We start from the raw sequence: 16,191 nt of genomic DNA, 5'->3' as shown, positions 1-16,191 counted from the left end.
CATATACTAAAAGGTCTATCACTGTCACTCAAAGACCGGCTGCTTATAATGATTCTTGGGTTTTCCATGTATTGGGAAGTTGCCATTACGCAGTAGGACTTGCTGTTTGGAGCAGCCCTAGTCTCAGCCAGCTCCAGCCTAAGGATCTATGCTCTAGGCTGGCACACTGGCGCCAACCTCCTCGAATGGGTTTTGAAGGTGTTGTGCAATCCCAGCCTTCATGCTGCACCTGTTTAAAATGTGGAGGATTGACACTTATTTTAAATATTGTTAAAGCTCTTTAAAGAGTAATAACTATATCCCGCGGTCCTGCATGTGCATGTAACAGATGAAAGGGAATGGGTAGGAGGGGCGGGTCTGCCTGTTTCTCTTTCTAAACTGTCCCCCAAGTAAGGAACTGGATCAAAGAAGGGTGGGTGGTCTTCAGAGCTGCGCACACATCTCTCTCTCTGAAGAGATACATGCAGACACCCTATTAAAAACTGAAAACAGAGCAAGCTCTTTTGGAATGGGTGATCCCTCCCTCAGAAAATGTACTACTGACGAGGACCAAAGTTCATTGAAAATGTCCTGGGTGCGCTTCCGCTGTTCCAAAATGGCATGAATATTTCCACAGCACCTCAGTGTGCTTTAGTTTCCCAAAGGAACCGTCTGTTTTCTCTTCAGCCTGTTTCATTTCAGTGCACCTCAAATGAATCTCTCATTTTACAATAGGGCACTCATTTTTATGCTGATTTAGGCCAGGCCTTAATGTCTCGCTTTGACTCCTATGAAAGGATGCCTTCGTTGTTTTATATCAATCATCTATGTTTTATCCTGTAATTAAACTAAATACAAACTCTCGTATTTCTTCATTGAGGTGTGTTGCATTGTTCTAAAATATTTCTCAGTTTAAGATGCCCCCCAAACCTCAAATGCTCTGTGAACAAACAATAGTCTTTAAACATGTTAACTAGACAAAATCTATGTTAATGAGTAGATGAGTGGCTGGATGGATGATGGAGAGGGTGTGGATAGAGGGATAGTGTTTTGGGTGAATGAAGAGGGTGCAGACGAATGGGTGGAGATTGGGGTGAGCGAAGGTGTAGCTGTTGGATGGTTGCAGCGACGTGATGAATTGAAGATAGTGTAGATGGGTGAATGGACCGGAAGTGTGGGAATGAACGAAAAAGAACTAGTTGGTAAAGTGGGTGGATGTAGAGGTTCTGGGTGGGTGGATGGATGGATTTCCACATTCTGAACAATGTAACAACCTCTCTGCTGAGTGTCATTATTACATGCGCTGCAGCTTGCTGTTTTTGCCAGAGGTAAAGCGGTACTGCCTTTGGCTATGACATAAAGTAGCTGCTGCTACCCATATAGATTCCAGGAAGGTCTGTGAGAAACACTAGAGGTAGTTTGAAAGTAAGACACTCGCTTTGCTCTCTTTGCTTCTCTTGGTACAATCCAATTTAGCATCCGACAAGCCTTGGATTCCATCAAATGTAAGGTAGTACCATGCCCTATTTGTATTTGTATAGTAGTAGGGGTCCCCTCTTTTCCAAAAGGTAGTACCATGCCACCACATCCTGATAGGGCGCGTTTGTCTAGTGCACACCGGCCAGATAGACTATTTACCTTCCCTATATAGGGCTTCTGTACTTTTCTCAGCTGCCTTCTTACCTGCATTGGAATAGAGGATAGACTTTAAGCAAGACCCTGTCAGCGTTTTGAAGCCAGAAACTATGCTTAAGAAAATCTCAATTCATCAAAGAGGAAGTGAAAGAATTCAAGACTGTGTTCTAAAAATATTACTTATTGCACTGGCTGCCAGAATTACATTCTGTTAGCCAGTGTACCTCCCTTGAATGTCTTCCGGAGGTAGGGTGAACAGCTGTACGCTAACTACATGGACTGTCTGTAGATTGAGCCTAAAGTCCATTGTACTGTGATAGCAGTGCACTGTGCAGTATGCCATTTGAGGGGATACATTACTCAGTGGGGGGTGGTGCCTTCTCCCTCAGGTGGTAGTACACCGTTCTGAGGGTGCATGTGACCCAGGTTATAGTTGAATGTGCAGCCGGTGGTGGAGCACTGTTCTGAGAGTGGTTGGACAATGTACTGTATGTGGTAGCCAACTATCCAGTGGATACTGGTGCACTGTCCAGAGCAAATGGTGGTGCACTGTTTGGCACATCTCTGAAATGATGATCGAGGATTACGAGTCTGGGATATCGCAAATCGTTGTACATGTTCCTATTTTTATCTCTTATTCATATTCAATAGATCGCACCAAGGAACAGCGGGTGGATGATCTGCTCTTTGTATTGTTCTCGCGAGCAATGTAGGGCAAAGCAGGGCAGAAACAGACGATCTTGCGATGGCCTCTTCTCTCTATTAAAATCTGATACGCTTGGCTCAGAAGCAGGCTTTGTAAGGGCCATGGGCTCATTCCACCAGATCAAAAGCTGCTGTTCCTATGCGTTGGCCCCTGAAGTGTCTGTCCATTTGTCAGGCTGCTGTGTAGGCAGCGCGCAGTCTGCCTGCACATGTGTCAGTCAGCTACATGGCCATCAGGACACATGTTTACGTAGCTCAGCTGCCTCAGCAGTCTGGTCCATCAAGATGGGCATTTTTCCCGCTTGTTCCTGCCAGGGATTTTGGTTTGTTCGAGTTTTTATCTTTAGAATGTAGAAGATATGCAAAACTAAATTATCGAGGAAGCTTCTAATTTATAGAGCATGAACCACCGGTCCCATTTACTTTGCAGTAATTTCATGGCTATGGGGACATCTAGCGGTAGTGGTGTAAAAGGCAATCTTTTCGTTACTCGTGACGTGAAAATAGTAAACAACGATCTACACTAGAACCCCTGTACGGTGTCCGAGGAAAACATGCATTTCTTTATTGTTCTTTTTCTCTACGGGATATTTCGTTGCTAATTGGAACACGTTTATTTGTAACACATCTTCCCCCTGAGTATATTCAGGAGGCTCATAAAGGGAGGGGCTCTGTTCTGCAGATATATATCGCATACTTGCTGGTACACGAGTCTTGCAACTCTGGTGCAAAACTGCTTCAAAACCCTGGTTTCTGTTTTTTAATTGTTTTTTTTTTGTCGAAAAGGATCATAGGTGAAAATAATTCAATTCCATCTGATACGCCCGAGTGTCCTGATGTCCCAAATAATTTTATTCGAATCCTCAAGAAATGTTTACAAAACTGCTTTCTTATAATAGTTTTAAGAATGTCACATTTTGCTCAATTCAGCCCCTAAAGCTTTCTTAATGTCGAGAAGTTATCAATTATATCAGCGCCTCCCCTGGTTTTAGTCCGGCCCTTGTAATATTTACAAAATAATAATATACATTTTAAATTATCACTTGATATATGCAGTACTATGCAATTTTTCGTTACTGCATTTCTGATTCCATGCTGGTCCCTTTACGGAATTGCCCATTTTCCGATGTTTTCTAATCCCTGTTCTCACCTACCCTCCATCAATCATTAAAGAACTCAATGTGTTGGCAGCCACTGCCATCACGGAGCTGCCCGAAATGTAATTTGTAGTGTGTTTTTCAAATAGGGAAGACCAGTCATGACATGGGCTCAGCATTCCCAGATCTTGGGCAGTTACTTCAGATCCCTGTTCATGCAGGTCGTTGTCAGGGCCCACACCTTGGTTGGAATCAGTTGCGTGCAACCTTCGTATAATTTGCTGTTGTGTAATTATATAGAATTCTACAAAAAATACATGAGATGCAAATTTGGCATTTAGCGCTATATTTTAGTGCGAAAAGCATCTTTGCAGCTGCTTGGACACAATTACACGTTAATGAACCTGGAGATTTCTTTTATCTCTGCCCAAGGGTTTGAGGTGGTTTTCACAGATAGAAAACCCAGTAGGGCCACAAAGTGCCATTACACGCAAAGGGAACGTTGACTAGCAGTTTGTTTTGCATCTGGTAAATACCTTTTGCAGCTTCATGCAGCAGGTGTTACTTCCGCCGCTTCCCCTTTTCGCCAGTCTGGCATGTAATAACTGCTAAGAAAGGAGCACCAGACCATCTCATGAGGCTACGTCGCCCGGATCTCTTTTACTGAACTTACTTGACGGGAGGTGAAACTACTAGCTCATCAACACTGATCAATAAAAAAAAAAAATATTCATTATACCTAAAAAATGGATGCTGTACTTCTGAAAGCACGCGCCTCTGTTTCGTCCAGTTACTAAGCATTTTGTCATATACGAAACACTATCCACAACCTTTATGGTCTGTTGTAAGCTGAATTAAGTACAGTATAGCAATTTTCTAAATAGAGATTATTTCCTCTCTCAAAAGGTATATCTTACCCGTGATGCTGTGTCTGTCTGTATGTAAATGGGTCACTTGACTTATTTTTCAGTCCTGTCAACACTAGTTTAGTGCTTGGCTTTGTATTAAACTGTGCAATGCAAACAAATCTTATTGCAATGTGGTTTGTGAACACTAGTCAGTCCGGAATATAAGGCGGTTCTCGCCTGCACTCTCTATAAAGAAATGCTTTTTTGGGGAATACTTCCTGTTGAACAAGTCACTCTTAACTGCCATTATTCGGTAGAGTGAGGACCCTTAAATCCTCAAGGTATCTCTTGATAGATGATTGACTTTTCAAGGACAAATCATCTTAACAGAAACATGGAAATTACACCTCTGACAGCCTGAGAGTGTTTCTGTGGTGTGCACATGTACTCTTACTTTCCCACTTTCCTTCCCTTAGTTAAACACAAAGTAAATTGAATTGCTGGCCGTGATACTGCGATTGTGCCATAAGCACTCCTTCATTCTCATATGTGTTATGTTCGACCGGCTCACTCATTGTCCGAATCCTGAGGCGCGTACCATCCATTAATGTCCCTCAAAGTGGAATCCTGGTGGGTCACTAATGTTCACTGAGTAGTCCTCGCTAGGTTTGCATTAATGTAAAGATTTATTTCACTAAGAATGGGTCGATAGTCGGGAGCCTCAAAACCCTTTCATGAGTTTACGCAACAAGGCTCCTAAGTAGGCTTCTAAAAATTAAAACACTGCCCTAAGACCAGTTCACATCAGTATTGGCTTCTCCGAGGACATCATGTGCATCTGCTCTCTCTCTGTTTAAATAAAGTTCATTGTCTCACACAGCTTTCAGTCAGCATAAGTTTCTGCATTCAGTGAAGACATCTTAGATGTTCTGCTGCCTCAAGCTACCCTAGATAGTTCCACAGAGCATAGTATTCCTTCACAGAGACCTCAGGCCAGCTCAGGCCACCCGTAGCATACAAACGAAGAATCTGAGCTTAATACACACTGAACCTAAAGCAGAATTTAGGCAGTCCAGTTCATGTCCTGCTTAGCAGCTTAGTACCATAGGTAACCAGACGTGTTTTTTTTTTTGGTGCTACACACAGACTAGCTAAAAAAGAATGTTATTCAAAATAGATAGACGCTGCCAAGTATGTTCATCTCAGATATTTTATTATCTCTAATACAATGGCCAGGCCAAGAGTGTCCATGATAGCAGTGTCTGCTAAAATGTGCTAAGCTGTTTACACGACATCCTCATTTTCATCTGAGCTTAACGTATCAATGAACCCAAATACATCCAACTTCGTGAGAAAGCTCCCTCTCCTTTACCTCTCTTTGGCTTCTAAATTCCTGATAATTGATTTTTGTGTGAAACTATTCTTCATTTGGCAATTATCTAAATGCCTAAACATGCGAACATCGTACAATAGGACATGGGGCCAAGAATACTGTAAGAATGAAGTATGAACCCCATTGTCCGTGACGTCAGAGAGCTACAGTATGGAATCAGTATATATTTAGGAAAGGGATTGAACACCTGTATGTAATCATGCAAGAGATTGAAAAAGCTAAACTTCAGCCTGGCCTCCTTCAGGCTTTTGTCCTGTTTGGTCAACAATTCAGGCTAGTCCTCCTCAGACATTAATGAGATGTACGACACTGATATGCCCAGCGCTCACCCGCTGAGAAATCACTTCCGACAGCAAGTCAAGTGGGCCTTGCTCCCCTAAAGGCGGACCGGTCGGAGCTCAAGTCTGCCCCGCCGACAGGTCCGTGTATCAGGACCCCGCGGCCTGTCCGTGAAACTAGGGCCCCCGGCGCACTAGCCATGCGCCCAGCACAGCCCTAGCAAGGACACGTCCGGCCCCTCCATGTGTGGATGCTCGGGCCACACATAGCACCTGGGAACGGTACTATTGTTCTCTGCTGCAGGGCTATAGGCGCACCGGAGTGGCGGTCCCCGATCCACCCAGCACCTGTGTCTCGGCACAGCCCGTGGCCGAGCCAAGGCTGCCGACACACAGGCCCGGTACACAAAGTGGCCCTAGGCATATTCTTGTAATTGTCCCGGTGGTCCGGATCAGTCGTATCTGTGCTCTGCTTGCAGTTTCCAATGCTATGGGCAGGTTTAGTGCAGTAATTAATCAGTATTCGGGCAAATAACTGATCGGGCTGGCTGCGCTGATCTAATGTGCATCCGCCATGTTGGACCACTTGGCCACACCTCCAAAACAACACAGAATGAGTACTGAGAGGGGAATATAAGACCCCAGTGATCAGGGTTTTTCAAAGGGGACTGGGGTTGGGGCACAAAACTGCATCAGTGGGTCAGTGACGGCGAGGGAAGGGTCAGGTCAATGCTTAGCTTGCTTCTTACTGCAATCAGGTGGTCTATACATTAAAAAGGCCAAATACCACCTGTCACCCAGAAGAGAAGGAGTTAAATAAAAACTGTTGGATCTGCCTTGGCTAAGAACAAGGACAAGATAGAGAAATAAGCAATAGTGGGGGGAGAAGCCAGGTGACCAAGTCAAGTATGCAGTAAGAAACATTTCAGAAAGTACCAACGGTTGGGGTTCCAAGGGCATGCACTTCAAATAAAACATTTAGTTGGTGTAAGAAATGAATGAGACATGTATCCATGATCCCATCACTCATCTCTTCGAGGTGCAGGTCAGTTGTGGAGGTTGCATTGCAAACATGACATGTCACAATATGCACACAATTGGAAAAGAAAGAAGTGGCATCCATATTTAATCAAGAAATGTCAACTTGAATATCACCTTGATCTATAGTAACAGTGGATTATACTTTCAACTGCAAACTAGATTTGTCCCTTAATCTATTTTTTCTTGGACCTCTCGTGTGTGGATCCTGGTTCAGCCAGTACCTCATGTCCAGCTCTAGGTGCTCTGTTATTGTCGCCAAGTCATACTCCTGGACTGTTAGATTGTCCATGTAGATGAACGGCGGGTTGGCGGAACGTCTGACATACCTGTAGTGTCAAACTCCATTCATTCCTCCAGGTCTTCCTGTTCATACTGTTTCCCGTTATGGTTTTAGTTTGTTATGAGAAGTTGGTAGAAATTAATATCTTGTGGTCTTCTAGAGGAAGGGCCCATTGCTCTGTTTGACTACCATGATTAGTGATCTGGCTTGTTGATGTTGTAAGGGTCATGCAAAGATGGGCCTCATTTTGAACAGTGTCCCTAGGGTTTTGCTACAGTGGCTTCCTTTGGGCAGAAGTTCCTGACTGCCTAGCAGGTGAAACTGAGGGCAAGACATACATGCATCATCAATGGACTACGCCCCAGACCTGCACCCCATCTGCCATGGGGTACAGGAAGGTGGAGACTTGGTTCCCACAACAACCCCACCTTATGAGTGTGGGGGTCCAACTCTTGTGGTCGAAGCAAGAATGCCACAAGTTTGAGCAGTAGCATGTTAGTGTGGCCAGCTGTGCTGTGCCATGAAATGTCCTGCTTCTGGGGTTTCTAGCATGGCTCGAGTGGTAGGAGTCTTACTTCTTGTCTCTTCTTGCTCTTCCTCATAGGCTTGCTCACTTGGGTATTGGGTCGGTGTTCACCCGTGCCTGGCTCAGACAACAGTTTGCTGCGCTGGTCGTACAGAGGTTAAGGGTAGGGTTACTGCTGTGCGCTGTGCCTGGCCTTGAATGCAGCATGCCACTGAGGGCCTTTCCTCGATTTTCCGGCCCACCACGGCTGCTCTCCGAGGTCGGGGAACATCAGATCGGGGATGAGCAGTGATTATCCGCCACCAACAGTCCCCATAGCCGTAGCCAGGATTGGGATCTGAGCTAGGGTTCCTTGAGCTTTAGAGTTTCAGCCATCTTGGATGCAGCAGAGCCAGCTTAATTATTGACTTTCTGTTAAAATTATATGAAAGAATACCACTGGTGCATTGTTTTATGCTTGATTTCAATGGTTGATGTTTACAATGGTAAGTGATACAGCAGTTTTCTCCCAGAATGAAAGGATTTTTTTTTTGTCGTGTTAGAAAAGGCTTTTGTTCTCTTGGTTAACTCATTACACCTGTGTTTTGCGTTCAAATGGTTGATTTGTGGTTTTCTCCCTTATTTCTTATTAGGTATTGACACCTTCCACATACTGAGATATAGACACCTGTGCAATCCTGTCATCTTTATTAATGCCCAGGGCACCTAAACAACCACTTGGTTTCGGTAAAGAAAGCCATACGGCGCACGTCAGCCCATATCTCTTAGGACGTATCTGCAGAGAAGCCTTCGTTATAAGCTGCAAGCAACTCACTTTGCAAATACAGTGGCGACCTGTGTCCTCTGTAAGGTCTCACATGTGGCATACACTTTACTAGAAGAAAAGCCAACCTCCATGTCAGAAATGAGTTTACGAGATCGTTTGATGTCTACTTTTTAAGTCCCTGCAACTCAGTCAAGTTGTCAAACCTTATTATTTGCAGCTACATCACTCTGAACTAGTCTTTGTGTTTCTTCTGTGCAGAGCAACGAAATGGGCCTTTTTGCAGTCACACCTTCACTACTGCATATCGTTTTTGGGGGGGTGGAGTGGGGAGGGGTTGGCAGGGCAGGATCGGTGACTTGGAGACAGCTTTCTTAGAATTGCATTGCCAGCAAATGTTGCAGTGCCTCTGCCAGACGGTCTTGCCATATAAGATCGTACCATGGACATTAGAAAACGATTCCACTGGCAATCAGACTTATAGACACCTTCGAGACACTTTACGTGCTCCATAAATGGGTTCAGTGTCCTGTCCTGTCACCCAGTGGATCCGCTCTGTACTAAAACTAGACATCTAAGGTCCTCTGACTAATCTAATCAACGTTTTCAAAGGTAACACTCACATACCCTCTGAAAGAAACCGAGGTCTAGCAGGGCATCATACAGTAGATTCCTGGTTGTTCACCAACCAAATGATTGACCTCCTTACTTTAGTCTACTGACTGACTCACGAGTTGACAAGGTAATGAAGGCTGTTCCCTTATGAATCGTCAGCCCTCCTCAGTGTTGGTGAGAAGATAAGTGTCTACTTCTGGAAGAATGCGCCGTGTGTATTGAGACAGTCAAACTTGACCTGTTGTATATTTGGACAAACAAGAGTAAATAGCATTTGTCATAGTGGTATAGAATGTAATCCATCTGCATTCAACCCACTGGAGAACTGTATTTTGTAATGTGGCACCATTTATACGTATTTTTTTCAAGGTGGTAAGTGAATTCGCTTTATTATGGTTTATTTAAACCAGGCAAATCTGTACATTGGATAGCTGTCCTTAAACACAGTGCTTATGGTGGACTGGAGATGTTTCTTTATTATCTTTTGAATCCATTCATTTCCATCACCACTGCTCTATTTAACTACTATGCCACCAAAACGCTAATATATAGCTTTGTTAATGTGTACAGTATTTCTGATGGACAAATGTAGTTCATTAACCCCTCCCATGCTCATGACTGAGCCGCTCCGTCGTGAGCATCGGCTGAGCTGTGCTCATGACGGAGCGGTTCCGTCATGGCCCTGCCGGCGCGCCGGCGCGGTGCTGATTTTGCGCCTCAGCGGCGCGTTCTATTGAGCGGGCGGGGCCATGACGGAACCGCTCCGTCACGAGCACAGCTCAACCGCGGCTCGCCCCCCCCCCCCCCTAGCGCTGCGGCAGAATTGCCGCCGCAGCGAAGGGGTTAATAATTGCGTTCATAATACATTTCAAGAAAAGCTTTTGTTTTTCATGCTGCACAGCACAAATTATTGCAGGGGTTAGAAAAAATGCATACATTTTTGTGGGAAAAATCGGGCGTCAGAAAGCCACTGACTGCTGGGTATCTTGATAATCACAATCTTTTTAAAAATAATTTTCCACAAATATTGTACCTTGAGAAGTCTGAAAGTTGAAAATGTCTCTGAATGTGTTGTTGACCTGTGATGTGGTGAGTACAACTGTGCTTTGTCCCCGTATGATTTAGTTTTGTGAGGGAGATAGTTTGGGGGAGTCGTTTTTCAGTTTTGGGATTTTTCAGCAAGTACAACTCATTGCAGTCTCGAGTAAAAGGATCAGCTGCGTTACTTTGTCCGCATTAAGATAAAGTTTTGTCTGGGAAGAAGACTTCAAAAGCTTTATTTTTCGAATCACTAAACATTGCCAGAAAGAAGGAATGTTTCTCAAATTTAAATATAGCCTTAGCCCTAGAGTAAAATTGTGGGTTGAATACTGACTACTATGCTCATTAGAAAAGCCTGTGCATGGGCCCAACCAAATTACCTATAGGTTTGATTTTGTGTGGCAATATCTTTGTATTCTGTTGATGTTGTATTCTGTTTGAAGAATGGTGAGAGTGATGGACTGACAGTGACACCCACAATGTTATCTCTTTTTTCCCCATCATGTGCAAATGGACGATGTTCTGTGTATATTGGACGAGAGGTGGGATCATTACGCAAGCTATATACACAAATGGCTGATATCTTGCCTCAAGTTACTGAATATCCTCTTTTATAATAAGAATATTCCTATTTTTAATATTTTGTATTTTTACATCGTTAGAAATATTGCATAATCTGTTTATATATAGCTGCGTATGCTCGGTTATTATCAAGAGCATTCTTCAGTGATTTTAGGTTAAATGCGTCTTTTACGGTTTTCCTTAGACAGTAAAACATTTTTTTTTTTTAACGGATCACAATCTTAAAGCAAAAAAAAGTAGTGTCTGGTCATTTTCATTAAATATAATGTATTCATGTAATAAGGGGTCGCACCTATGAAGTGTTTTGCTTAAATAATCTACTTGTGTATGGGTTCCTCATTTTGGGCAAGCTTGCGTGGACACATTGTACTTGACGCCCCATCTTATGATCACATCTTGAGTTTGATTGTGGAGGCTTACAAGTGTCTCATTGGATCATTATGAAAGGCTTGACTGTGCCTACGTGTTCTTGAAAACGAATGCACTCTTATATTTTTGTTACTTTTGCACATTTTATGAAATATATCACAACGTACAACTTAGAATTTTTCTAAGACCATAATGGCAACAAAAAAAGATTGTTTTGAAAAGAGCTCCTGATCGTGAATGAATTATGTGAAACGTTTGGTCTGGATCTGTGCATGTTAAATGATTGTCATATACGTACTTACAGTACATGGTTATCTGGTAAACTTAATCGTTTCTAAAGTAGAATTAAAGAGCAAGAAAACAGATTGCCTGCTTTGAAGATGCGTTTTCTTTCCCCTATAGTATTTGCAAACGCTGTATTCGGAAGATGGATCATCACTGTCCATGGGTGAATAATTGTGTGGGAGAAAAAAATCAGAGGTTTTTTGTACTATTTACTGTAAGTATTCGTGTTCACCATATTAAAATTCTGAATGTGGAACTGTTTGTGCCTGTGGGCAGTTGAGATTATGCTCTTATTTCAGTTCCCTTAATATTGTAGATATTCATTTGTTTAATTGAACTGTTCTGGCTGAGTTGATATTATGCCTATTAGTATAATTACACAGAAACATTTAGGGGCACATTAGGATGGTGTGCGGACTTTGTCTGACCACCATCCCGACGTAAAAAGGGACCGCCCGCCATAAGGGCGGGGGTCCCCCTGGGGCCATTAGGATGCGCCCGCCATCCCACCTTTTTTTACATTTCGGCGGGCGGTGCTCAAAGCACCGCCCACTGCAATGTTAAAAATGCATATCATGCATTTCAAATCACAACGTGACAGGCACCGTATGGTGCTTGCCACGTTGTATATTGAAATGCAGGGGGGTACCATAGTTACCCCCCATGTGCACCCCCCAGAATCCCTTGGGGCCCACACGGGCCCCCGCAAGAGATTCCCGCATGCCTTTCCGTGGCGGCAACACCACCATGGAAAGGCATGTGTCCGCTCCCATAGTAAGGATGGCGGTGTCTAGTAGACACTGCCACCATATTAAACTCTTTTCCGCCCGGTCGACTTGTCAACCGGGCAAAAAAGCGGCGGACGGAGACCGTCCGCCCGCCGCGGTCCCCCCAGCCATAGTAATATGGCGGGGGGAAATGGGTGGTGGGCGGGGACCGATGTCGGGCAGATCGCCGCCACCATGCGGGCAGTGGTGATCTGCCCGAGATCCTAATGGGGCCCTTAGTTGGGAGACTTTTCGATGCAGTAGCACACCGTTAGTGGCATGGGTTTTCTTCCCTTTAAGTAAACAATATACGTTTATGGGTAATCTGCTGATTGTGATGCTAGTGCACTTATCTATTACCCAATATGTGAATAGCGATCATTAGCGTGGTAAATGCAGTGGCACCAGCGTTCAAGTGTATGATGTGTCCCACTGTGCGCAAATCATGGCTGTCGCAACCAATATGGTTTGTCTAATTACATTAGGTCCATGGAATCCTTGCTTCAATATGTAGTATGTTTTTATAAACTCTAAATCCTGTTCACGTTCTCACTGACCATAAGCAGAATAGACAGATACAACTTAAATGGGACACAAGCAGTATAATATAGCTTAAAGACACCCTATATATACGTATCTAAGAGCTGTACACATATCTCCAGTTTTCTGGCTGAAACGAAGTACACATGCACTACGATTAGTGTATATCTCATGGCAGTTCACACTGAAATTTTATCGAATAACATTGTAAACATAAAAAAAGACAAAGCACTTTGAAATCTGCCCTTCTTTCTTGTCTTCCTTTCTTCAGGCCTATGAAACCTTGACGCCAAATTAACTATGCGATCACCAGGCATGCACAAAGTCATCATACACATTTTAGCAGAAGTCAATAAAATAGTGTTTAGCTTAGGCAAGCCATGATCTGAATCAAGGATACCCTTACACATTTATCAACAGCCTGCCAGATTAAATACCTAAAGGTACTCTAGATACCCGTTTTTCCACCCATGAACCTCTGTTCCGCACGTTGGCATTGCTGATCATTTCTTCCATATTTGGATGGACCTTCTCCTCTCACTACATAGCCTCAGTGCATCATCATGCCCTATCCTGTTAAACCAACCTTTAAGGCTGTCCAGTGGGGCAGTATTTGTTACAGTTGTTTGTGTTCTAAATATTGCCCAGTCCAGGCTTCCCTTTCAGTCCTAAGATTGGGCTTGCTCCAAAATACCCTTATTCTTCCCCCCTTCCACCCCGCCCCCCCAAAAAATATAGCACAGATTGAACTATTGCTGCTCACTTCGGTACCTTTTCAGATTTTCTTATTTTTGGAATGTCTCTAACAATGCACCTTTACTGTATGTTGTTGCAGGTTCTCGTTTTGCCTGACATTTAAGTCAATAATGATAGCCAGGTAAACTTGAATACCTTACTGCAGGTCTCGAAAAATCATAAAAATGTTTCTAGGCCTGCAGATCTAGTGACGTAAATGTTCTGCTTGAACTAATTATAATGCTCTTAAACCATAAGCTGGTTTCATATGATTTGATCTTGGGCACATTTTTTAATTGACTGATCTGACATTTTCTTCTTTATCAAATATGAAAGCACCTTCGGATATGCGAGTTCAGCATGTTTGTTGTACAAAAAACACTTTTGTTCGATTTAATATACTAAACATGTGCTCCATTTGTAATGCAAATCTAGCCACATATAGGATACACATGACTGCTGACATGCCTTTTAGTTCATTAACCGCATTGTCATCACTGCAGGGGCACAAATGTTTCTCAAATGAACGTTTAAAAACTTTCACTTTTAATAAATACATATCGAACTCATTAACTGTGCAATCAGCAGATTTCCATCGAAATGGCCACAAGATTTCCCCCCCGACATGTGGTTTTGCTGATAAAACTATATAGCGTACAGTGTTTGGAAATAGTTTCAGCAAACCTCTGCCATTTGCATGTCACCAAGTAAAGTGTTCTGATTGGTTTTGCTTGCTCATAAACCTTTGTTTGCATTACACTTATGAATTAAAAAAAATGTTCTTTTGTAATTCCTGATACGTTTTGAAATACTTGAACTATTCATTTGCAAGCTTTTTAAATCTTGTGCGTTAGAAAAAAACAACTGGCATCTTACAGCCTTTTGTTTCACAATGATTGTGGGACCGTTCACTTGACAAAAACCTCTAACTGTAATGAGAGAAAGAAAAGTAAACATAATTTTCCAGGATAAAACAAATCACAATTAGTAAAAAGAGACAAACTGACATTTGACCTCTGTCCTTGAATAGACAGCATGTGTCAAGATAAAAACAAGATTTAAAGGCCTCCTTTTTTTTGCGCATTCTCTTTCTGAATGAACAGAACACCTGTTCCTTCCAGGCTAAGTTTACTCCCCAGAAAGGAGGACTAAGTGCTAAAAATACCTCGACCTGATCAATCAGTCAATCCAAGACATTTATAGAGCGCACTACTTACCCGGAGGGTCTCAAGGCGCTTGGGGGGGGGGGGGAGGGGGGGGGGGGGGTGCTGCTACTGCTTGAACAGCCAGGTCTTGAGCTTCTTCCTGAAGGAGAGGTGGTCTTGGGTCAGGCGCAGGTCGGTCGGGAGGGAGTTCCAGGTCTTGGCGGCCAGGTAGGAGAAGGACCTTCCTCCTGTTGTCGTTCTTCGGATGCGGGGGACGGCGGCGAGGGCGTGACTGGCTGATCGGAGGTGGCGTTTGGGAGCGTGGAAGTTGATGCGGTTGTTGAGGTAGCTCGGGCCTTGGTCGTGTAGGGCTTTGTGTGCGTGGGTGAGGAGACGGAAGGTGATTCTTTTGTTGACGGGGAGCCAATGCAGGTCTCTCAGATGTCCGGAGATGTGGCTGTGTTGTGGGATGTCGAGGATTAGTCTGGCTGAGGTGTTCTGGATCCGCTGGAGTCTCTTCTGGAGCTTGGCGGTGGTTCCGGCGTAGAGGGCGTTGCCGTAGTCCAGTCGGCTGGTGACGAGGGCCTGGGTGACCGTCTTCCTGGTCTCGGTGGGGATCCACCCGAAGATCTTCCGTAGCATGCGCAGGATGTTGAAGCACGACGAGGAGACGGCGTTGACTTGTCTGGTCATAGAGAGGGAGGAGTCCAGGATGAAGCCCAGGTTGCGTGCGTGGTCTGTCGGTTTGGGTTCGGTGCCCAGGGCGGGGGGCCACCAGGAGTCGTCCCAGGCGGAGGGCGAGGAGCCCAGGATGAGGACTTCCGTCTTGTCTGAGTTCAGTTTCAGGCGGCTGGTCGTCATCCACTCGGCTATGTCTTTCATCCCTTCGTGAAGGTTGGCTCTGGCGGCGGCGGGGTCGTTGGTCAGGGAGAGGATCAGCTGGGTGTCGTCGGCGTAGGAGATGATGTTGAGGTTGTGTTGGCGTGCGATGGCTGCAAGGGGGCTCATGTAGACGTTGAAGAGGGTGGGGCTCAGCGAGGATCCTTGAGGGACGCCTCAGATGACTTCGGTGGCCTCTGACTTGTACAGTGGTAGACGGACTCTCTGTGTTCTTCCATCGAGGAAGGAGATGATCCATTCCAGTGCCTTCTCCTGGATTCCGACGTTGCTGAGGCGCTGCACTAGGGTGCGGTGGCAGACAGTGTCGAATGCCGCGGAGAGGTCCAGGAGGATGAGGGCCGCTGTTTCTCCTTTGTCCATCAGGGCTCGGATGTCATCGGTGGCAGCGATGAGGGCGGTCTCGGTGCTGTGGTTGGCTCGGAAGCCAGACTGTGAGGGGTCGAGGGATCCATTCGTCTCGAGGAAGGCGGCCAGCTGTTTGTTGGCGGTCTTCTCGATGACTTTGGCTGGAAACGGGAGGAGCGAGATGGGGCGGTAATTCTTGAGTTCGGTGGGGTCCGCTGTTGGTTTCTTTAGTAGAGCGCTGAGTTCGGCGTGCTTCCAGATCTCCGGGAAGGTGGCGGTGTCGAAGGAGGTGTTGATGATGTCCCGCAGGTGGGGTGCGATG

At 44.7% G+C, this 16,191-nt stretch overlaps 1 protein-coding gene across 2 annotated transcripts in view; it reads left to right on the top strand.

Annotated features, from left to right (window-relative positions):
• ZDHHC7 (zDHHC palmitoyltransferase 7) overlaps positions 1 to 16,191 on the top strand; it is a 281,602-nt gene that overhangs the window by 230,804 nt on the left and 34,607 nt on the right. For both annotated transcript variants that reach the window (XM_086945852.1, XM_086945851.1), the window contains one exon: positions 11,555 to 11,651. In XM_086945852.1, coding sequence (XP_086801978.1) covers positions 11,555 to 11,651 — 97 coding nt within the window. The remainder of the gene's footprint in view (positions 1 to 11,554; positions 11,652 to 16,191) is intronic.

Source organism: Lissotriton vulgaris, chromosome 12, assembly GCF_964263255.1.
Source record: "Lissotriton vulgaris chromosome 12, aLisVul1.2, whole genome shotgun sequence".
In the NCBI taxonomy this organism is placed as follows: Eukaryota; Metazoa; Chordata; class Amphibia; order Caudata; family Salamandridae; genus Lissotriton; species Lissotriton vulgaris.
Note: the sequence above shows the minus strand (reverse complement) of the source record. Positions and strands in the feature narration are given on the sequence as shown.